General features: G+C 48.0%; 1 protein-coding gene across 1 annotated transcript in view; it reads left to right on the top strand.

The window, feature by feature from the left end:
- The first annotated feature begins 838 nt into the window (after positions 1-838).
- Positions 839-22,684, top strand: part of LOC127348968 (uncharacterized) — a 37,799-nt gene continuing 15,953 nt past the window's right edge. Inside the window, exons 1-3 of the mRNA XM_051374810.2 lie at positions 839-1,413; positions 1,485-1,795; positions 1,870-2,329. Of these exons, the coding sequence (XP_051230770.2) occupies positions 916-1,413; positions 1,485-1,795; positions 1,870-2,329 (1,269 nt within the window). The 5' untranslated portion in view covers positions 839-915. The remainder of the gene's footprint in view (positions 1,414-1,484; positions 1,796-1,869; positions 2,330-22,684) is intronic.

The following is a 22,684-nucleotide window of genomic DNA, read 5'->3' as shown; positions in this document are numbered from 1 at the left end:
TTGATTCCGGCGAACTTCGCCCCGGTGAACTTCGAGTGCCGCCGTACCAAGGCTTCCCTCGCCCCAAGATTCTCACGTTTGAACGGGAAACTTGCTCCGCCGCCGATTCGTGGTCACGCGGGCCGATTTCCTTCAAGTTCGGCGACCTCATCTTCCGCCGGAGCTCCGTCGCACCACCGCGCCATTAGCGGTAAGTACGCCGGACTTGTAGAAGACAACCTAGTGTAGAAGATAGGCTTAGTGATCCGGGTACTCAGACACTTTGTATGGGTGCAGCCGGAAGCATGCCACTCGAATCGTCACTTTGCACTGGTAGCTCTTCGAGTAGCCCGGATCCCAACCAAATAGAACCCATATGCCCGGATCCTATATCATTCCTGCCACCGTATGTTTCCGACATCAGACTAGCTCAACCTTTTTCCGCATCTTCCAGCACCGCTCCAAGCCGGATCCCTACCCTCCAAGAGCTCCAAGAAGAACTCGAGGGACAAGCTCGGATGGCAGCAAAGGTGCAGGAGGCGGAAAACAAGAGGGCGTCCAAGGCCCGGATCCGTGAAGGAGAACGAGGTCAATGGTGGCCTTGCGCAACCACCGACGTGGAGCTTAGAGAGCTCCAGAACGAGGGAATGATCTCCACACACTGGAGTTTCGTTCGTGACTCCGACGCCCCCAAGCCAGAAGTCGGAGAAGTTGTCATGACCAAGGCTTGGGTGGAACGCGGACTTTCACTCCCTTGTTCGGAATTTTTTCTCTCCATCCTCAACACCTACGGGCTCCAGCCCCACAACATTTGCCCCAATTCATACCTTCTCTTGTCCAACTTCGTGACTCTGCGAAGGACATCTTGGGATCCGGCCAGATGTCAAGTTGTGGCAATTCTTTTTCCGAGTGAAGAAAGAAACTAAGGACAAAGCAATGGTGAACTGCGGAAGCATGACGTTTATGCTCCGCCCTAATCGTATGTATCCTCCCCACGATTCACACGAGTCCGTCCGGTACTGGAACGCCGGATGGTTCTACGAGAAGAATGCTCCTGTTCCGGATGTCCACGAAGGCCTTCCCCAGTTCGTCAACGAACCTCCGGAAGAACTTGCAAGCTGGAGCTTCGTCCCTCCACTCGCCCTGACTCCAACCTTGGAGAAAGCTGCGCGGAGAATCTCCTGGCTAGTCCACGACGGACTTACCGGAGCCCAGCTTACACTTAGCTGGTTTTCCCGGAGAATCCAGCCCCTTCGCTACAACGCGCGGTTGATGTGCTCTTACACCGGGGCGGATGATCTTCTCCGGGTTACCCGCCATGATCTTCCGGCTGACTCTCTGAAAAGAAGACTCAAGACGCTGGTGAAGATTCCGAGGGGCCAACAGGTCCCGGAACTGTTCAAGGATATCTACACGAACGATCAGTGTCCTCCGGTAAGCTTCGTTCTTTCCGTTGCTTCAAACTTCACAAGGATAACTCTAACTTCTGTTCATTTTCCTTCCAGCTCAATACTTTGGCGGAGGACAACTTCCGCACCATCATTCGCGTCCCCGTTACCAGCGACACGGCGGAGGAGGCTCCGGAAGACGACGAGGAGGAAGAGGACCAGGCACCCCGCAAGGCGGCTCCTCGACCTACAAAGCGTCCCCGCGCCAAGGCTCCCGGCTCTGAAGCCGGAGCTAGCGGCGAGGCCTCCGCCAAGAAGCCAAAGACGACGAAACCACCTCCGCTTGACTCAAGGAAGGCGGAGCGTGCGCGTCTACGGATGCTCTCGACGGCTGGCCAGGGCACACGCCCCATCATTCCCGGTGCCCCGTGAGTTTCCGAGCATGATGCGATTTTTACTTAGCGAAATTATTTCTTGTCTAAACCCTTTCACTTGTTTGCAGGAATCCGAAAACCGCTGCCACGCGGACCACCAGCCAGGAGCCCATCACGAAGTACATGAAGAAATCTCCGGCTGTTGGTCCCTCTACTCCAGTTCCACCCAGCGCTTCCCACCCAACTCCTCAACCGTCGCCTCCTCAGGCTGACCCATCTCCCCCGCCTGCCGCAAACACTCCACCGGAGATAATTCCGGTTAGCAGCGGGCACCTGGAGGAAGAAGATCCCAAGGCCAAAAGCCCTGCCCAAGAAGAGGCGGAAACACAAGGCCAAGGAGATGCGGAAGTCACTTCCGAGAAGGCTGGAGAGGGCGCTGGCGACATAGTCGTTTTTCCGAAGAACTTCGGAGATCCGGCGGACACCACTTCCACCCCCAAGGCGTATGCCACCAAGTTTTTTAACAAGCTGATCGAGGCGGAGAAGTGGGAACTTGAACAAGACCTGCTCAACGCCATGCTGAACAACGCACAGGGAAGCCGGATTCCAGGACATCGGAGATCCAGGACTTCAAGAAAAACATTGGCCAGTTCTGCGATCAACTTATCTGCAAGCAAAAGGTACTCCCCAGTAGCCCCCAAGCATGTAGGCGGAAACTCAAAAAGTAGTTAGCGCTTAAATGCTTAGAGAAAAATTACTTCCGGGAAAGTTATTTATACTGGCCCAGTAGCGACCAAGCATTATGGCGGAAAAGTTCCGGCAATGATGCTTTAAAAGAAACCACTGCTACAGCGGAATTTTTACTCCTGCCTTTGTTTAAATTTTACGAGAACAGCGGGCGCTGCACTACGAGCTGCACAAGAACATTGCCTGCAGCGCCGCGTTACTACGAGTCGGGCGGAAAATATCCGGACCCTGAAGGATGAGAATGCGGAACTGCTAAACAAGCGCGTACGCCCAAGGTTGGTTTCCACCTTCTTCGTTATTAACCAAATTCCGACTTCAAATTTGCCGTTAACGTATATTATTATAGGCGCATCCTCCTCCCTTGCAACAGCTTCGATCGAACTTGAGAACCTGCGCTCCTCGTACCAAGAATTGGAGACGAAGCTAAAGGAGGCGGAACTTAAGAGGGAGCAGGCCGAAAAGCAGCTGGCGGAGAAAAACTCCGAGCATATCGGGGAGAAGGGCGAGCTGGAGCTGAAAAGAATGCGACGGCGAGACCATCAGAGGCAGCAAAAGGAGCTGAACGGACTCCGGAAATTCATGGAGACAATGAGCAGCACTGGACTTGCTCAATGAGAACATCTTGGGTATGATATCGGAACCTTGTCAAGATATTTGCTCCGATTCTTTTTTACTTTGCGCTCAAATTGCATGCCTATATCCTGATTATCTTTTTATGTAGAGCCGCTTGGGTACCGGAACAGCGCCGGAATTTGTTCCCACGAGACGATCTTACGCAACTCGCGGGTGATGACCGCAAGGATCTCATCTCCGCCTCCCGCAAAATATGCCATAATTTGAACATCAAAAGGAGCCGCACTTGTGACGTGCGCAAGCTTATTGGTAAGATGGACGTTCTGCCGGAGCTGGTGATTGATCTACAAGCATCTTCAGCCCGAGGCGCAGCTGCAATGGCTTTGACCATGTGCCTAGCACATACTCCGGGTCTTGATCTTGATGAAGTGACCACGGGCGTTCCTCCGGATGCGGACGTCGGCGAGCTGCTGGATGCAGTGAGCGGCTACGACACCCGCATCGCGCGCAGGATCCGGCACGAGGAATTCTACGACAAGGTCGTCCTCGCTGCCGACGAGGCCTTAGAAGCGGAACTTTTGAAGGATCTCGACGCCCGTGCGCGACCTGCGGAATCCGGAGCCGAGTTTACCTGGACCAGCTCCAAGGATGCGCCCAAGAAGAACCCAAGACCAGCACTGCTGCTTCCGAAGAAAAGGAAAGTGAAGAAGACGTATCTTCTCCGGCCGAAGGCGCCAAGGAACAAGATCCAGAGGGCAAAACTTCTCCGGCTAAGGGGGAGTGAGAACTTTTATTCCTGCGGGAAAAGCAATGCATCATTTTGGCCCCAGCGAGGGTTTGTAATAAGACTTTAAATTCTTAAGTAGCTAGGAACGAAACAATTATGCATGGGGCGGAAACACTTATCCTGCTATCCGTTAAATATTGTGTGCATGTTTCGTTTTATGTCGGAAAGCAAGTGCTGACTTCGTTATTTTCCGGCTTGCTCGCTTGACCTTCCACGAGCCGGAAAACCTTAGCCGGAAACGCTCGCCAGCGGCGACGAAGCCCAATGGCAGTCCGTCCATAACCGTGGAAACAAGCCCCCAGGCATAGGTGCCGGAAATCGCTACTAGGAATCCACGAGTTCGCAACAGATAACAACTTTATCAGAAAACTTAAGCTTACGTCCTAAAGGACGATTTTGAAAATCACAACTTTCATACACGCCTAGGCGGAAAAAATCCAGCTCTGCGGTTTTAGTTGGAAAAAACATACACGATCTAAAATGAACAAGTAAAGGAGGTAAAAGACTCAAAAGAGTGAACCAGAAGCTTTATTTCATTGATCATGTATAACTATTACAGAGTTTAGAACTCGGAAAATATATGCTAAGTGTAGAAAGGACGTAGCTGTGCGATATTCCAAGGGCGATCTGTTTCATCGTAGATGTCATCCGGATCCTCACGCTTGCGTTTCCGGTGCCAGTTAGCAGGTCTATCCCTTAACTCGCGGAAATCGACAAGGTAGTACGACCCGTTATGAAGCACTTTGCTAACGACGAAGGGTCCTTCCCATGGAGATTGCAGCTTATGGTCTTTCACCTGTCGAAGGCGGAGGACCAGGTCTCCTGCCATAAAGGAGCGTTTCCGAACTCGACGACTGTGATAACGTCGGAGCTTTTGCTGATAGATGGCGGATCTCTGATCTGCTAAGTTCCGAGCTTCCTCGATCAGGTCCACAGATAGCTGTCTTGCCTCGTCAGCTGTTTCTTCATTGTAGGCGGAAACTCGCGGTGAATCGTGGATGATGTCGGAGGGAAGTACGGCTTCGGATCCGTATACCAGGAAAAAAGGGGTAAACCCTGTTGATCTGTTAGGGGTAGTTCGTAAACTCCACAGAACAGCCTCCAACTCATCAGCCCAAGCTCCGGCTGCTCGTCGCAGCGGTCCTTCAAGGCGTGGTTTAATTCCTGATAATATTAGGCCGTTAGCCCTTTCAACCTGACCATTGGACTGTGGATGAGCCACAGATGCGAGGTCCAGTCGTATCCCCATTGTCTCACAATAATCCCTCAATTCTCCTTGAGCAAAGTTCGTGCCATTATCTGTGATTATGCTTTGTGCGGGATGCCGAATCTCATCACGAGGCTGCAGACGAATTTTAGTGCCGTAGCACCGTCGGCTTTTCTCACTGGCTTAGCCTCGATCCATTTGCTGAACTTGTCACCAGCGACCAGGAGGTACTCAAAACCGCCAGGAGATGATTTTTTTAACTTACCAACCATATCAAGCCCCCAGACCGCAAATGGCCAGGTGATAGGTATGGTCTTCAGCTCTTGGGCTGGAGCGTTTGGTTGAGTAGCGTAGTACTGACAACCTCGGCAGGTCTTGACTATTTTATCAGCGTCTTCTTTAGCTGTAAGCCAATAGAAACCTAACCGAAAAGCTTTTGCAACGAGTGATCTGGGAGCGGGCGTGATGCCCGCAGTCCCCTGCGTGGATCTCTCGAGGATTTCAATGCCATCTTGATTGGAGACGCATTTAAGAAATACCCCTGCTGCACTTCGTTTGTAGAGCTGTCCATCAACTATTGTGTAGGTTCGTGCTACTTTGACGATCCGTCGTGCGAGGACCTCGGCCACCGGCAACTGCTGATCGATCAGGTAGTCCAGAAAGGCTGGGTCCAGGCCGGAATGATAGCCATCACTTCCCTAGCCGGAGACACTGCCACCTCTGGGTTTTCCGGGTTAGCGCCCTTAACTGAGGGTATCCGGAGATGCTCCAGGAAAATGCCAGGCGGAATTGGTTTCCTGCCGGATCCGAGCTTGGATAGCATGTCTGCCGCTGTGTTATCGTCTCTCCTGACGTACTTGACTTCGTATCCGAGGAAGCTCTTGGCAATCTCGTCAACTTCGTCTCGTAGGCCGCCATGACGGAATTTACGGCGTTCCAGGTTCCGGCTACTTGTTGTGCCACCAGGTCGGAATCTCCACAGCATATGATGTGCTTGATCCCTATTTCCTTAGCGATGCGCAGACCGTGTAGTAGAGCCTCATATTCCGCCATGTTGTTGGTAGCTTCGAAGTGGATCTGCAGAACATACCGCAATTCTTCTCCGGTGGGGGACTTCAGGGTGACTCCGGCTCCCGAGCCTTGATGCTGCTTGGATCCGTCGAAGTGCATGACCCATGTTTCTGGTTCCGGCTCCAGACTTGCATCCGGAGCTTCATCCAATCTGCAACGAAATCTGCGGAACACGAGATTTTACCGCAGTCCTTGGCTTGTAAGCGTTTTCGATGGCGGATATTTGGATGGCCGATTTAGCCTTACGTCCTGTTGCGTCAGGGTTGTTGAGAATTGTTGACAGCGGTGCCTTGCTCCACGATCGTTCTTGGATGCTCTTGGAAATAATGCCTCAACTTCCGGCTGCCTAGGAACACGCCATAAGCTAGCTTCGAAAGTGAGGATATCTCTGTTTTGATTCCGTCGACACCTCGCCGATGTAGTAGACAGGTCTCCGGACGTCATATTCATGACCTTCTTCCTTTCGCTCCACCACGATGACGAGGTGACGACTTTGTTGGTAGCTGCCGGATAAAGGAGCATTGGCTCGACTCTCTTTGGAGCTGCCAAGATAGGCGGGGAGGTGAGTGTCTCCTTCAACCCTCGAAGAGCTGCATCACCGTGCCGTCCCAGCATAAATTTGTCTGTTTTCTTCAGCAGCTTGTACAGAGGTAGTGCCTTCTCGCCAAGACGGCCGACAAACCTGCGATTGCTGCAACACAACCAGTTAGTCGTTGCACATCTTTGAGACAAGTTGGCCTTTTGATGCACAGGATTGCCTTGATCTTTTCCGGGTTAACCTCAATGCCTCTGTGAGAGACTATGAAGCCAAGGAGTTTTCCGGTGCACGCCAAAGACGCACTTCAGCGGATTCAACATCATCTTGTACCTGCGGAGGTTGTCGAAGGTTTCGTGAGATCGCTGATCAAGTCGGATCCTTTCCGGGTCATGACCGCGATGTCGTCGACGTAAGCGTGCACGTTCCGGCCAATTTGGTCCTTCGTGCACCGCTGCATCGTACGTTGGTAAGTAGCACCTGCATTTTTCAAACCAAAAGGCATAGTAACATAGCAGTAAGTACCAAAGGGGGTAATGAATGAAGTCGCCTTTTGGTCGGATTCCTTCATCCGGATCTGATGATACCCGGAATACGCATCAAGAAAACACAGAAGTTCCGCCCCCGCCGTCGAATCAATGACTTGGTCAATGCGCGGCAAGGGGAACGGATCCTTCGGGCAATGTTTGTTCAAGCCAGAGTAATCGATGCACATTCTTAGTATTTCAGTGTTCTTTTTGGGTACAAGGACGGGATTCGCGACCCAATCGGTATGGATAACTTCTATTACAAAACCTGCTTCTAGTAACTTTGCTAGTTCCATTCCTATGGCGCGGCGCTTCTTATCTCCAAAGCGTCGCATAGCTTGCTTCACTGGTTTGGCCCCCGGATTTATGTTGAGGTAGTGCTCGGCGAGTTCCCTAGGTACTCCGGACATGTCAGAAGGTTGCCATGCGAAGATATCCATGTTAGCGCGGAGGAACTCGACGAGCGCGCTTTCCTATTTGGGGTCCATGTTGGCTCCGACTGAAACCTGCTTGGAAGAGTCACCTGGGATGAGGTCGTGCTTCTTGGTTTCTATCGCGGGCTTGAAGGAGGTTTTCTGCTCGGAGATTTGCTTCTTGGTGGTCTGCATCTCAGTCGGATCCACCGCGGCTCTGTAGCCTTTCAGCTCTTCTCCGGATATCACAGACTCTGCGAAGGCGGCTTCGCCTAACTCGCACTCATGAGCTTTTTTGTAGTCTCCGGATACGGTAATCATACCTTTAGGACCCGGAATCTTGAGCTTGTTGTAGATGTAGCACGCTCTTGCGTGGAACTTGTGGTAGGTGGGCCTGCCGAAGATGACGTGGTAGGAGCTCTTGAAGGGCACAACTTCAAACGTGATCTTCTCTTCGCGGAAATTATGAACATCGCCAAAAGCCACGGGAAGTGTGATGCTGCCGAGGGAGTTCGCCTTCTTACCCGGAACCACGCCATGAAACTCAGTGGTGCTGTGTTTGAGCTGTTCCTTGGTGAGGTTCATCCGCTCTAGAGTCTCCAGGTACATGATGTTCAGGCTAGCTCCACCATCCATGAGGCACTTGGAGAAGTCATACCCATCGATGCGGGGACTTACAACCAAGGCGTAGCATTCCTTCGGCACAATTGCGGGATGATCCTTCCGATCAAATGTGCACGGGATTTCCGACCACCTGACGTACTGCGGCACAGCCGGAACTATGGCGTTCAGGATCCGGGTAGCTGACTTGGAGGCGCGCATCGTTGGGGTTCCGAGGAAAGTGTGGTAAGCCCCCACGCTCTTTTTGTCGAATGGGTTGGATTTTCCTGCGGATCCTGCCTTGGGATCCGGCGAGTTATCATCCTCATCCATCGCCTCGGAACTATCGTCCTCCTTGTCCTTGTTCTTGCCCTTGCCACCTTTTCCGCGAGGGCGGTGCTTCCGGGCGCGCTTGTATCCGGCCTCCGGGTCGTTCTTTAGATCATTGACCCACTTGCGCTGCGGTTGGTATGAGTGGACTTCCGTAACCGGATCCGGATGGGCCGAGCAGGGCATGTCTCTGTACTCCTCATAGGTTTGCGGTGCGCGGGATCCGGCAGCAGTGACCTCGGAGGTATGCTGCTGACCCCTGCCGGCTCCGCCTCCGCGTCCGCGTCCTCTTCCGCCTCCTGGACCTCCGCGTTGAAACGCCATGGCGACTATCTCGGATCCGCCACTCTTCTGGTCATCGTGGTTCTTGCGCTTATGGCTGCTGCTGCCGCCGTTGTCACGGTTCTTCTTTTGTTGGTGCAGGGGGATTGCTGTGGCTGCGAGATCACCGCCTGCGTCGTCGTCGGCGGCAGTGTGATCGCTAGCGATGGTGATCATGTCATCCAACGTCAGTTGATTTGCATTGACCATGCAGGTTAGCTTGTGTCGCAGCAATCCTCCTCGCTGCAAGCCCCCAATGAAGGCGTGCATTGCCGTGCGGTTGTCAACGTTCTCGCACTCGTTTCTGCATGCCAACCATCGGGTAAGGAAATTCCTTGATGTTTCGCCCTTCTTCTGGATGCAAGCCTGTAGGTCGCTTGTTGTGGCAGGTCTCTTGTAGGTGCCCCTGAAGTGTTTCTCAAAAGCGTTCTTCAGGTCGAACCAGCAAAAGATGGAGTTCTTCTCGAGGTCGCTGAGCCAGATCCGGGCTGGACCTACAAGGTACAACTGGAGCATGCGGCAGGCGATGTTAGGGGTTCCTCCGGCGAAGGTTACAGCATTGTAGTAATCCTCAATCCAGGTATCCGGCCTTTCGGTGCCATCATAATGCTTCAGATTTCCGGGTAGCTTGAGGTTCATCCTTGGCTTTGGTTCCTCTCGAATCATCCTGCCAAAGCACTTCGGACCAATGTAGTCGGTTCTGTACTCGTTAAGGCGGTCCCGCGCGTCGCGCGAGCCGTGGCGAGGAGACTTGGAGCGAGAGCGAGATCTCCGGCCATTGCCTCCGCCTCCACCTCCGCCGCCACCGCTAGGTGGTGGTGAGGGAGACCTGCGAGGTGGGCGGTCTGACTTCTTGCTTCCGCCATCTGAATCTCCTCGGCCTTCCTGGTGCTGACTCCGGCTCCTGTGGCTGCCTTCGCCTTGGCGCTGGCTGCCCTGGTCGTTCCGGCGAGGCTCCGGGTCACGGCTCCGACGAGGCTCTGGGTCCCGGCTCCTGCGAGGTTCTGGATCGCGGCTCCGACGAGGTTCTGGATCGCGGTTCCGGCGAGGCTCTGGACCGCGATCTTCATTCCGACTCCTCCTGGGCTCGGGCTCATGAACATTGTTCTGATTCCGGCGAGGTTCCGGCGAGCACTCCCTGTTTCTGTTTCTTGGCAGCACGTTGTCGCGGATAACAAGCGCACCATGCCCTACGGGCCTGGTGTTTCCGGCTGGACTACGGCGGCGAGGGGGTCGCGGGTAACCGTTGGGTGGAGGTGAGGGGTTGCGGTATTTGTCTCTTCCGGAGTACATCGCGTCCTTTCCCTTCCTTGGATCCGACGGAGGCGTCGGTGACGGAACGGGGATCGGATTTGGGTGCTCCCTGGCCCTTCTTCTGCGCTCCGACGATCCGGTGTGCGATTCATCGTCCTTCTGCGCGGTAGATACACAGTTATCCGGATTGGATTCCAACCTGCGCGAAGTATCTGCCTTGTTCTGCTGCTGCATTGCTGAAGCGACAAGTGTGCGGAGATAGTTGATATCAACTTCTTCGTCCTTCTTCTTCAGCAATTCCGCAGCTTTCTGCATGTTGTCCTTTGGAGTTTCCAGCGGCTGGTGATCTGCGGGCGTGTTGAAGGGTATTCTGCGAGGCGGAATTGCTTCTCTAACAATTCGATCGGCCTCCGCCTGCGCATAGGTCATCTTTACCTCCCACTCAGCCCTCATGCTCTTGACCTGCTCGAGTGTGGCAGCAATCTCGCGGTCCTGTCTCTCGAAGTTTTCCGTCCAGGCTGCATGATCTGCCCTTCCTATCCTTAACGCAGCTTCGGTATCGGCGAGCCTCTTGGCTGTGGCCAGCATTTCCTTTCTGGCGGTCTCTAGGGCCTCCAGATCTGCGGCGTCGCCCGGGGTTATAGGTGTGTTAAGAACTGCTCGCGCGGCCACCTCCTCTGCTGACAAGATTTCCTCCGAGGGAGAATCCCTTTGGGGTCGCACTCGAGACATTGGAGATCCTTGATGGGATGGTTGGGGGTCAGATTGGCTGACTTGGTCTCCGGATCCAGTTTGTCCCAGCGCTGCTACCGTTGCGAGAACCTGCTTGGGCTGGGCGGAGTCGACTTCAGGCTGATCGCCGTATCCGTACTCCCTTATCTTGCGAACGAAGTCATCATTTTCCGTGGACGGGGTGTCGCCGGAAATTGGGCTCAGATTGCCCAAAATCGACTCTTCAACCGGAGCTTCGCTTTCTCCGACAAGCTGAGCCTGATCCGGATCTGCGCCGCTTTCCGGTGCCTCTACCTGCTCAGGACCAACTCCGTCTTCTTGAGGGGCGGTTCCGGCGGTATGGGCCAAGAAGTGTACGAAGTGGCACCTCTGCTTTTCTAACACCTGGGAAACCCAGGCGGATCTCGCATTGGTCTTCCACCTTTGTTTCCTGCTCAGGGGCGGATTGGGTGGGCTTTGAAATTTCCAGATCCGAGGCGGAATCTTCCTTGGGAAGCTCCTGCATCTCAGATCGGATCTTCGCGACAGCGTCCAGCTCTGCGGCGGTCGCGTCTGCGTTACTTACCAGTGGGTTTCCGTCGGAATCGACGGTTTCCCCGATGAAGATGTGAATGCCGCCAATTGGGACGATGGAGAGCTTGACGGGGTTTGTCCTAGCCGGAATCCAGCACTCATCCGGAGGGACGATCGGCAGATTTCCGGCGTAAAGGACGCGCCCCACAGCGATGGTGTCGTCGTAGCTTCCCATGGCGGAACCCTCCCGGTTCCGGCCTCCAGACGCCACAGGCCCCACGGTGGGCGCCAACTGTCGTTGCCTAATCGACGGTACCTCGGAGGAGGGATCCTCACGAGGGGGAGAAGAAGTAGGGGCCATAGGGCGGAGGGCACACGGGACGGTGGTACGCGAGTTACCCAGCTTCGGAACACCCGCACGATGACGGGGCCTACTGCTGCTTGTCCGGAATTATCTGGGCGCTTTCGCGTTGTTACAATGAGTTGTGGTTGTGCCTCTAGGGCTCCCGGGATCCGGCTTATAAAGGCGCACGGATCTAGGGTTTACATGGAGAGTCCTAGCCGGATTACAGATAGCCTAGCTACGGTACAATATCTTGCCGTGCACGTCACGGATCCGCCTTCCATACACGTCGTACTGGATCCGGGTTCCTCATGGGCCTCCCTGGATCCGGGTCACTCCTAGGTCGGTACGGATCCGGCCTGCTGATCCTGGGCTGGACTTCTTCCTTCATGATCAACAGCAACTGGGCCGCCCGATGGGCCACATGCCTCATCACCATCTGTGGGCCACCCGGGCTTGCCGGATCTAGGCACTGTCGATGGTACACCCATGAAGTATACCCACAACAAGTACCACCATATATATTTCGATTTAGTGCACTAACCTACTAATCATGTCTGCTAGTGATCATAAAATTGTTAACCAGGAAAACAAGAGTGTTGCAGACCTCATCACATGGAGGGAGTTTGAGGCTGTTTGTAATGAGATGCGACGTGAACTCCGCGCTCAGGATGATGTGCTTAATGGGAAGGTTGAAGAGATCAACCAAATTTTGGATGCTACTAATGCGACCGTTGATACGTCTCAAATGTATCTATAATTTCTTATGTTCCATGCTAGTTTTATGACAATACTCACATGTTTTATATACACTTTATATCATTTATACGCATTTTCCGGCACTAACCTATTAACGAGATGCCGAAGCGCCAGTTCCTGTTTTGTGCTGTTTTTGGTTTCAGAAATCCTACACAGGAAATATTCTCGGAAATGGACGAAACGAAAGCCCAGGGTCTTATTTTTCCACGGAGCTTCCAGAAGACCGAAGAGGATACGAAGTGGGGCCACGAGGCACCGACACCACAAGGCGGCGCGGCCAAGGGGGGCCCGCGCCGCCCTATGGTGTGGGGCCCCCGTGCCTCCTCCGACTCTGCCCTTCCGCCTACTTATACTCTCCGTCGCGAAAACCCTATTACCGAGAGCCACGATACGAGAAAAGTTCCAGAGACGCCGCCACCGCCAATCCCATCTCGGGGGATTCAGGAGATCACCTCCGGCACCCTGCCGGAGAGGGGAATCATCACCCGGAGGACTCTACATCACCATGATCGCCTCCGGACTGATGTGTGAGTAGTTCATCCTTGGACTATGGGTCCATAGCAGTAGCTAGATGGTTGTCTTCTCCTCATTGTGCTATCATGTTAGATCTTGTGAGCTGCCTATCATGATCAAGATCATCTATTTTGTAATGCTACATGTTGTGTTTGTTGGGATCCGATGAATATGGAATACTATGTCAAGTTGATTATTGATCTATCATATATGTGTTGTTTATGATCTTGCATGCTCTCCGTAGCTAGTAGAGGCTCTGGCCAAGTTGATACTTGTAACTCGAAGAGGGAGTATTTATGCTCGATAGTGGGTTCATGCCTCCATTGAATCTGGGACAGTGAAAGAAAGTTCTAAGGTTGTGGATGTGCTGTTGCCACTAGGGATAAAACATCAATGCTTTGTCTAAGGATATTTGTGTTGATTACATTACGCACCATACTTAATGCAATTGTCTGTTGTTTGCAACTTAATACTGGAAGGGGTGCGGATGCTAACCCGAAGGTGGACTTTTTAGGCATAGATGCATGCTGGATAGCGGTCTATGTAATTTGTCATAATGCCCTAAGTAAATCTCATATTAGTCATCATGATATGTATGTGCATTGTTATGCCCTCTCTATTTGTCAATTGCCCAACTGTAATTTGTTAACCCAACATGCTATTTCTTATTGGAGAGACACCACTAGTGAACTGTGGACCCCGGTCCATTCTTTTACATCTGAATACAATCTACTGCAATCATTGTTCTCTGCTGCTCATTGCAAACAAACATCATTTTCCACACCATACATTTAATCCTTTGTTTACAGCAAGCCGGTGAGATTGATAACCTCACTGTTAAGTTGGGGCAAAGTATTTTGATTGTGTTGTGCAGGTTCCACGTTGGCGCTGGAATCCCTGGTGTTGCGCCGCACTACACTCCGTCACCAACAACCTTCACATGGCCTTCATCTCCTACTGGTTCGATAACCTTGGTTTCTTACTGAGGGAAACTTGCTGCTGTACGCATCACACCTTCCACTTGGGGTTCCCAACGAACATGTGCTTCACGCGTCATCAAGCTAAATTTTTGGCGCCGTTGCTGGGGAGATCAAGAAACGCTGCAAGGGGAGTCTCTCACCTCCAATATCTTTACTTTTTTATTGTCTTGCTTTACTTTATTTTATTTTATTTTCTTCTTTGTTTGCTTTCTTTATATCAAAAATACAAAAAATAGTTACTTGCATTTACTTTACTTTATTTAGTTTGCTTTATTTACTACTGCTAAAATGGGTACTCCTGAGAATACTAAGTTGTGTGACTTGACTAGCACAAATAATAATGATTTCTTATGCACACCTATTGCTCCACCTGCTGCTACGGCAGAATTTTATGAAATTAAACCTGCTTTACTAAATCTTGTTATGAGAGAGCAATTTTCTGGTGTTAGTTCTGATGATGCTGCTGCCCATCTTAATAATTTTGTCGAACTTTGTGAAATGCAAAAGTATAAGGATGTAGATGGTGACATTATAAAACTGAAATTGTTTCCTTTCTCCTTGAGAGGAAGAGCTAAAAATTGGTTGCTATCTTTGCCTAAAAATAGTATTGATTCATGGACTAAATGTAAAGATGCTTTCATTGGTAGATATTATCCTCCCGCTAAAATTATATCTTTGAGAAGTAGCATAATGAATTTTAAGCAACTGGATAATGAGCATGTTGCCCAAGCATGGGAAAGAATAAAATCTTTGGTGAAGAATTGCCCTACCCATGGACTAACTACTTGGATGATCATCCAAACCTTTTATGCAGGATTGAATTTTTCTTCGTGGAACCTATTGGATTCAGCTGCTGGAGGTACTTTTATGTCCATCACTTTAGGCGCCGCAACAAAGCTTCTTGATAATATGATGATCAACTACTCTGAATGGCACACTGAAAGGACTCCACAAGGTAAGAAGGTAAATTCTGTTGAAGAAACCTCCTCCTTGAGTGATAAGATTGATGTTATTATGTCTATGCTTGTTAATGGTAGATCTAATGTTGATCCTAATAATGTTACTTTAGCTTCATTGGTTTCTCAAGAAGAGCATGTTGATGTGAACTTCATTAAAAATAATAATTTCAACAACAATGTTTATAGGAATAATTTTGGTAACAACTATAGGCCATATCCTTCTAATAATAGTAACGGTTATGGTAATTCTTATGGTAATTCTTACAACAATAATAGGAGTGTACCCTCTGGTCTTGAATCCATGCTTAAAGAATTTATTAGTACATAAACTGCTTTTAACAAATCTGTTGAAGAAAAGCTTGGTAAAATTGATGTTCTTGCATCTAAGGCTGATAGTCTTGCTGCTGATGTTGATCTTTTAAAATTGAAAGCTATGCCTAATGAAACTAAAGATATTAAGTCATTTTCTACAGAAAACGCTATCCAAGTTTGAATTAATGAAAATATTAGGTTGATGGCTGAATTGCATGCTAGGTGGGAAAGAGAAGAAAAATTTGCTAAAGAGAATAATGTAGCTAAAGTTTGGACTATTACCACCACTAGTAATGTTGATGCTTCACATGTTGCTAAACCTCCTACTATCAATGGTAAAATAATTGGTGTTAGCAATGTTTCTACTCCTAATGCAAAGCGTGCAAAACTGCCTGAAACTGCTAAAACTGCTGAAACTGTTTGTGATAAAACTGCTGAAATTTTTCAGAATATTGGGAGCAATGATCCCATTGCTTTAGATCATAATGGTTTAGATTTTGATGATAGTCACATCTCTGAAGTTATTAAGTTCTTGCAAAAACTTGCTAGAAGTCCTAATGCTAGTGCTATAAATTTGGCCTTTACAAAACATATTACAAATGCTCTCATTAAAGCTAGAGAAGATAAATTAAAACTTGAAACTTCTATTCCTAGGAAGTTGGAAGATGGTTGAGAGCCCATCATTAAGATGAAGGTCAATGATTTTGATTGTAATGCTTTATGTGATCTTGGTGCAAGTATTTCTGTTATGCCTAAGAAACTCTATGATATGCTTGACTTGCCACCATTGAAAAATTGTTATTTGGATGTTAATCTTGCTGATAATTCTATAAAGAAACCTTTGGGGAGGATTGATAATGTTCGCATTACGGTTAACAATAACCTTGTCCCCGTTGATTTTGTTGTCTTGGATATTGAATGCAATGCATCTTGTCCCATTATTTTGGGAGGACCTTTTCTTCGAACTGTTGGTGCTATTATTGATATGAAGGAAGGGAATATTAAGTATCAATTTCCTCTCAAGAAAGGTATGGAACACTTCCCTAGAAAGAGAATGAAGTTACCTTTCGATTCTATTATTAGAACAAATTATGATGTTGATGCTTCATCTCTTGCTAACACTTGATATACACTTTCTGTGCCTAGCTGAAAGGCGTTAAAGAAAAGCGCTTATGGGAGACAACCCATTATTTTACTACAGCAATTTTGTTTTATATTTGAGTCTTGGAAGTTATTACTACTGTAGCAACCTCTCCTTATCTTTATTTATTGCATTGTTGTGCCAAGTAAAGTCTTTGATAGTAAGGTTGACACTAGATTTGGATTACTGCACAGAAACAGATTTCTTGCTGTCACGAATTTGAGTAGGTCTCTCTGTAGGTAACTCATAAAAATCTACCAATTTTCATGAGTGATCCTCAGATATGTATGCAACTTTCATTCAATTTGAGCTTTTTCATCTGAGCAAGTTAAGTGCCTCTAAAAAATTCGTCTTTACGGACTGTTCTGTTTTGACAAATTCTGCCTTTTATTTCACATTGCCTCTTTTGCTATGTTGAATGGATTTCTTAGTTCCATTAACTTTCAGTAGCTTTGAGCAATGTCCATAAGTGTTAGGAATGATTGTGTTACCTCTGAATATGTGAATTTTTGATTATGCACTAACCCTCTAATGAGTTTGTTTTGAGTTTGGTGTGGAGGAAGTTTTCAAGGGTCAAGAGAGGAGGATGATACAATATGATCAAGAAGAGTGAAAAGTCTAAGCTTGGGGATGCCCCCGTGGTTCATCCCTGCATATTTCAAGAAGACTCAAACATCTAAGCTTGGGGATGCCCAAGGCATCCCCTTCTTCATCGACAACTAATAAGGTCACCTCTAGTGAAACTATATTTTTATTCCGTCACATCTTATGTGCTTTACTTGGAGCGTTTGTATGTTTTTATTTGTGTTTGAATAAAATCGTATCCTAGCATTCTTTGTTTGGGAGAAAGACACGCTCCGCTGGTTCATATGAACACTGGTGTTCTTAGCTTTACTTTTAATGTTCATGGTGAAGGTTGAAACTGCTTCGTTCATTGTTATTTAGTTGGAAACAGAAAATGCTTCATGTGGTAATTGGTATATGGTCTTGAATAATTTGATACTTGGCAATTATTTTGCTCAAATAGTTCATGTTTAAGCTCTTGCATCATGTACTTTGCACCTATTAATGAAGAACTACCATAGAGCTTGTTGAAATTTTGTGTGCATGATTGGTCTCTCTAAAAGTCTAGATATTTTCTGGTGAAGTGTTTGAACAACAAGGAAGACAGTGTAGAGTCTTATAATGCTTGCAATATGTTCTTATGTAAGTTTTGTTGTACCGGTTCATACTTGTGTTTGCTTCAAACAACCTTGCTAGCCAAAGCCTTGTACTGAGAGGGAATACTTCTTGTGCATCCAAAACCTTGAGCCAAAACTATGCCATTTGTGTCCACCATACCTACCTACTATGTGGTATTTCTCTGCCATTCCAAAGTAAATTGCTTGCGTGCTACCTTTAAAACTTCATTCCTTGTCTTTGCAATATATAGCTCATGGGAAATGTCCTTAAAAACTATTGTGGTAAAGAATATGTAGCTTATGTATCTTATTTCTTATAAGTTGCTTGTTGAGCGGTAACCATGTTTCTAGGGACGCCATCAACTATTACACCTTTGTTGAATATCATGTGAGTTGCTATGCATGTTCGTCTTGTCTGAAGTAAGGGTGATTTATCATGATCAAATGGTTTGAGTATGCATATTGTTAGAGAAGAACATTGGGCCGCTAACTAAAGCCATGTATTATGGTGGAAGTTTCAGTTTGGACATTAATCCTCAATCTCTTATGAGAATATTATATGTTGTTGAATGCTTATGCATTAAAGAGGAGTCCATTATCTGTTTTCTATGTTGTCCCGGTATGGATGTCCTTAGTTGAGATCTATCAAATACGAGAAATCAAATGCGGCCTATCTCCTTGGACCTTTGTAAAGGCGGCATAGAGGTACCCCTTTGTGACACTTGGTTGAAACATATGTTATGCAATGATAGTCCATAGAAATCCAAGCTAATTAGGACAAGGTGCGAGCACTATTGGTATTCTATGCATGAGGCTTGCAACTTATAGGATGTCTTATGCATAACGCATATGAATTATTACTACCGTTGACAAAATTGCTTCTATGTTTTCAAAATGAAAAGCTCTAGCACAAAAATAGTAATCCATGGTTCCCTCTGCGAAGGGCCTTTCTTTTACTTTATGTTGAGTCAGTTTACCTACCTCTTTCTATCTTATAAGCAAACACTTGTGTCAATTGTGTGCATTGATTCCTACATACTTGCTTATTTGCATTCATCATATTACTTTGTGTTGACAATTATCCATGAGATATACATGTTGAAGTTGAAAGCAACTGCTGAAACTTATATCTTCCTTTGTGTTGCTTCAAAACTTTCTACTAAGAATTTATTGCTTTATGAGTTAACTCCTATGCAAGTCTTATTGATGCTTGTCTTGAAAGTATTATTCATGAAAAGTCTTTGCTATATGATTCAGTTGTTTAGTCATTATCTTTACCATTGCTTCGAATCACTTCATACATCTCATATGCTTTACAATAGTATTGATCAAGATTATGATAGCATGTCACTTCAGAAATTATCCTTGTTATCGTTTACCTACTCGAGGGCGAGTAGGAACTAAGCTTGGGGATGCTTGATACGTCTCAAACGTATCTATAATTTCTTATGTTCCATGCTAGTTTTATGACAATACTCACATGTTTTATATACACTTTATATCATTTGTACGCATTTTCCGGCACTAACCTATTAACGAGATGCCGAAGCGCCAGTTCCTGTTTTGTGCTGTTTTTTGTTTCAGAAATCCTACACAGGAAATATTCTCAGAATTGAACGAAATGAAAGCCCAGGGTCTTATTTTTCCACGGAGCTTCCAGAAGACCGAAGAGGATACTAAGTGGGGCCACGAGGCGCCGACACCACAAGGCGGCGCGGCCAAGGGGGGCCCGCGCCGCCCTATGGTGTGGGGCCCCCGTGCCTCCTCCGACTCCACCCTTCCGCCTACTAATACTCTCCGTCGCGAAAACCCTATTACCGAGAGCCACGATACGAGAAAAGTTCCAGAGACGCCGCCGCCGCCAATCCCATCTCAGGGGATTCAGGAGATCACCTCCGGCACCCTGCCGGAGAGGGGAATCATCACCCGGAGGACTCTACATCACCATGATCGCCTCCGGACTGATGTGTGAGTAGTTCATCCTTGGACTATGGGTCCATAGCAGTAGCTAGATGGTTGTCTTCTCCTCATTGTGCTATCATGTTAGATCTTGTGAGCTTCCTATCATGATCAAGATCATCTATTTGTAATGCTACATGTTGTGTTTGTTGGGATCCGATGAATATCGAATACTATGTCAAGTTGATTATTGATCTATCATATATGTGTTGTTTATGATCTTGCATGCTCTCCGTTGCTAGTAGAGGCTCTGGCCAAGTTGATACTTGTAACTCCAAGAGGGAGTATTTATGCTCGATAGTGGGTTCATGCCTCCATTGAATGCAGGACAAAGGATGAGAAAGTTCTAAGGTTGTGGATGTGTTGTTGCCACTAGGGATAAAACATCAATGCTTGTCTAAGGATATTTGTGTTGATTACATTATGCACCATACTTAATGCAATTGTCTGTTGTTTGCAACTTAATACTGGAAGGGGTGCGGATGCTAACCCGAAGGTGGACTTTTTAGGCATAGATGCATGCTGGATAGCGGTCTATGTAATTTGTCGTAATGCCCTAAGTAAATCTCATATTAGTCATCATGATATGTATGTGCATTGTTACGCCCTCTTTATTTGTCAATTGCCCAACTTTAATTTGTTCACCCGACATGCTATTTCTTATTGGAGAGACACCACTAGTGAACTGTGGACCCCGGTCCATTCTTTTACATCTGAATACAATCTACTGCAATCATTGTTCTCTGCTGCTCATTGCAAACAAATATCATTTTCCACACCATACATTTAATCCTTTGTTTACAGCAAGCCGGTGAGATTGACAACCTCACTGTTAAGTTGGGGCAAAGAATTTTGATTGTGTTGTGCAGGTTCCACGTTGGTGCCGGAATCCCTGGTGTTGCGCCACACTACACTCCGTCACCAACAACCTTCACGTGGCCTTCATCTCCTACTGGTTCGATAACCTTGGTTTCTTACTGAGGGAAACTTGCTGCTGTACGCATCACACCTTCCACTTGGGGTTCCCAACGAACGTGTGCATCACGCGTCATCAACCGTCACCACAATGGCTGATCAAGTGACGGATATACAGCGCAATATTGCTGATATGCGCTTAGCTATTGAGAATTTGACCGCACAACAACAACAAGACGAAGACAAAGATCCTGAGCTTCAAGATGACGCACACAGTGCTCGTGGTGCGCCACGTGGTAATCGTCCTCGAGGATGGGATCCGCTTGACCGCCATGGTCGTGGACATGATGAGGAAGATGGTTTGGGTAAGCCTATGTTTTCCATACCACTAGTAGGAAAAGCCTTATAGGTGAATCTTATTTTTGTGGCGCACAGGACGAATATGCGCCACAGAAAGTTCTTTTGTGGCGCACCTGGCTTGGTGCGCCACAATATTTTTGTGGCGCAGCGAAGATAGCTGCGCCACAGAAACAAGAAGGGGCCCACACCCTGCCACCCCTAATCATAGATTCCACTTTAACTGTGGCGCACAGGCGTGGTGTGCCACAGAAATAAACTTTTCAGTGGCGCACACGGTGTGGTGCGCCACAGAAATAACTTGTTCTGTGGCGCACTAGTTATGGTGCGCCACAGAAATAGTGGAACTTATATCATCCCCGTACCCTCCCCACGCCCGTTCACCTCCGCGCGCCCGTACACCTCTCCCCTCTCCTCCGATCCCTACCGCCGCGTGCCGCCATGGTGAGCGCTGGCGTCGCCGTCGCCTTCCTCCGTGAGGGTCACATGCCGCCACGCTCCTCCCATCCCTGCCACCTGCAGCACAAGCTGCCGCTACGGCGAGGAGGTGCCGCCGCATCAAGGTGGAGGAGGGGCCGGCGTCGCGTCATGGTGGAGGAGCCACCGCGTCCTCCTCCTCCTCCACCCATGCCGTCATCGTCAACCTCCTCCTCCACCCCTGTCCTTGGTGAACTCTCTCCCCTCCCCTCCCTCTTAATTCCTCTCCCGCGCGAGCACAAGATGCTCGACGAAATGCTTGTGTGCTATTGCTATCATTGTTGCTGCCATTGTTGCTATCCTGGTGAACTACTGTTGCTAGCATGCAGTCATTGTTGCTGTCATTGTCCTGGTGAACTACGGTTGCTAGCTTGCTATCATTGTTGGTGTCATTATCCTGGTGAACTACTGTTGCTATTGCTTGTGTGTGCATGCTCTAAATGGTCAAATGATCATCATGTGCTAGTGATTTACTTACTGGCTCATTGCTCATGCATTTTACTTAATGTCCTATGCTATTGCTATGTCTCTGTAGCTTCTCACCATGTATTGGTGACCTGCCTTGATGCTTCCATAGCATCCTGGTATGATTGTTGTTGCCTAATTCAATTATCTGAAAAGGTTTTCTTTATTGATGTCAGATAATTAGATGAACTCCTTATGCAGAGTAATGATTCCTTTGATGTGTTATTGAAGCTTGGATGGAAGCCAACTACTGTTGGGTACCCTAGCTTTGTTTTGAACTCAACTGAGTAATAATAAATTTCTAATTCTTGTTGGCTTAGATGAATTTATGGTTGATGTAACCTCAGCAGTGGTTCACTGGTGTGATTGCTTGTGTTGTGCTGTGTTGTGACCTCATTACTTGCTACTGCCACTGGTTGCATCTCATAGTTGGATAATTGGTGACAATAGAGATATTCACAGTAGGGAATCATGTAAATGAATGCCACTGTGGTATCCTTTGAAGAAAATGGGAAGTTTCTGATGGTTTAAAAGACTAGGTGATGCTAGGTTATTAAGTTGGCTGTCAAGGTTGGTTTTATCTGGTTAACTTGGATAGGCTATGTGTTCTTGCTTACTTATGCATATCCATCTCTACTGGATTGACTAGCTCTCAGGCTTGGCCTCTCTCTTGGCAGCATCACTTGGTTATTACCAAGTGATGAGTAATCCCTTATGGTACCCCAGCTTTGTTTTGAACTCAACTAAGTAATGATAAATTTCTATTTCTTGTTGGTGTGGATGAATTTATGGTTGATGTAACCTCAGCAGTGGTTCACTGGTGTGATTGCTTGTGTTGTGCTGTGTTGTGACCTCATTAGCTCTTGCTACTGCCACTGGTTGCATCTCATAGTTGGATAATTTGTGAAAATAGAGATATTCACAGTAGGGAATCATGTAAATGAATGCCACTGTGGTATCCTTTGAAGAAAA

The sequence above is a fragment of the Lolium perenne genome, chromosome 4, assembly GCF_019359855.2.
Source record: "Lolium perenne isolate Kyuss_39 chromosome 4, Kyuss_2.0, whole genome shotgun sequence".
Taxonomy (NCBI): Eukaryota; Viridiplantae; Streptophyta; class Magnoliopsida; order Poales; family Poaceae; genus Lolium; species Lolium perenne.
The sequence above is the reverse complement of the archived record's forward strand: the minus strand, read 5'-3'. Positions and strand labels throughout refer to the sequence as shown.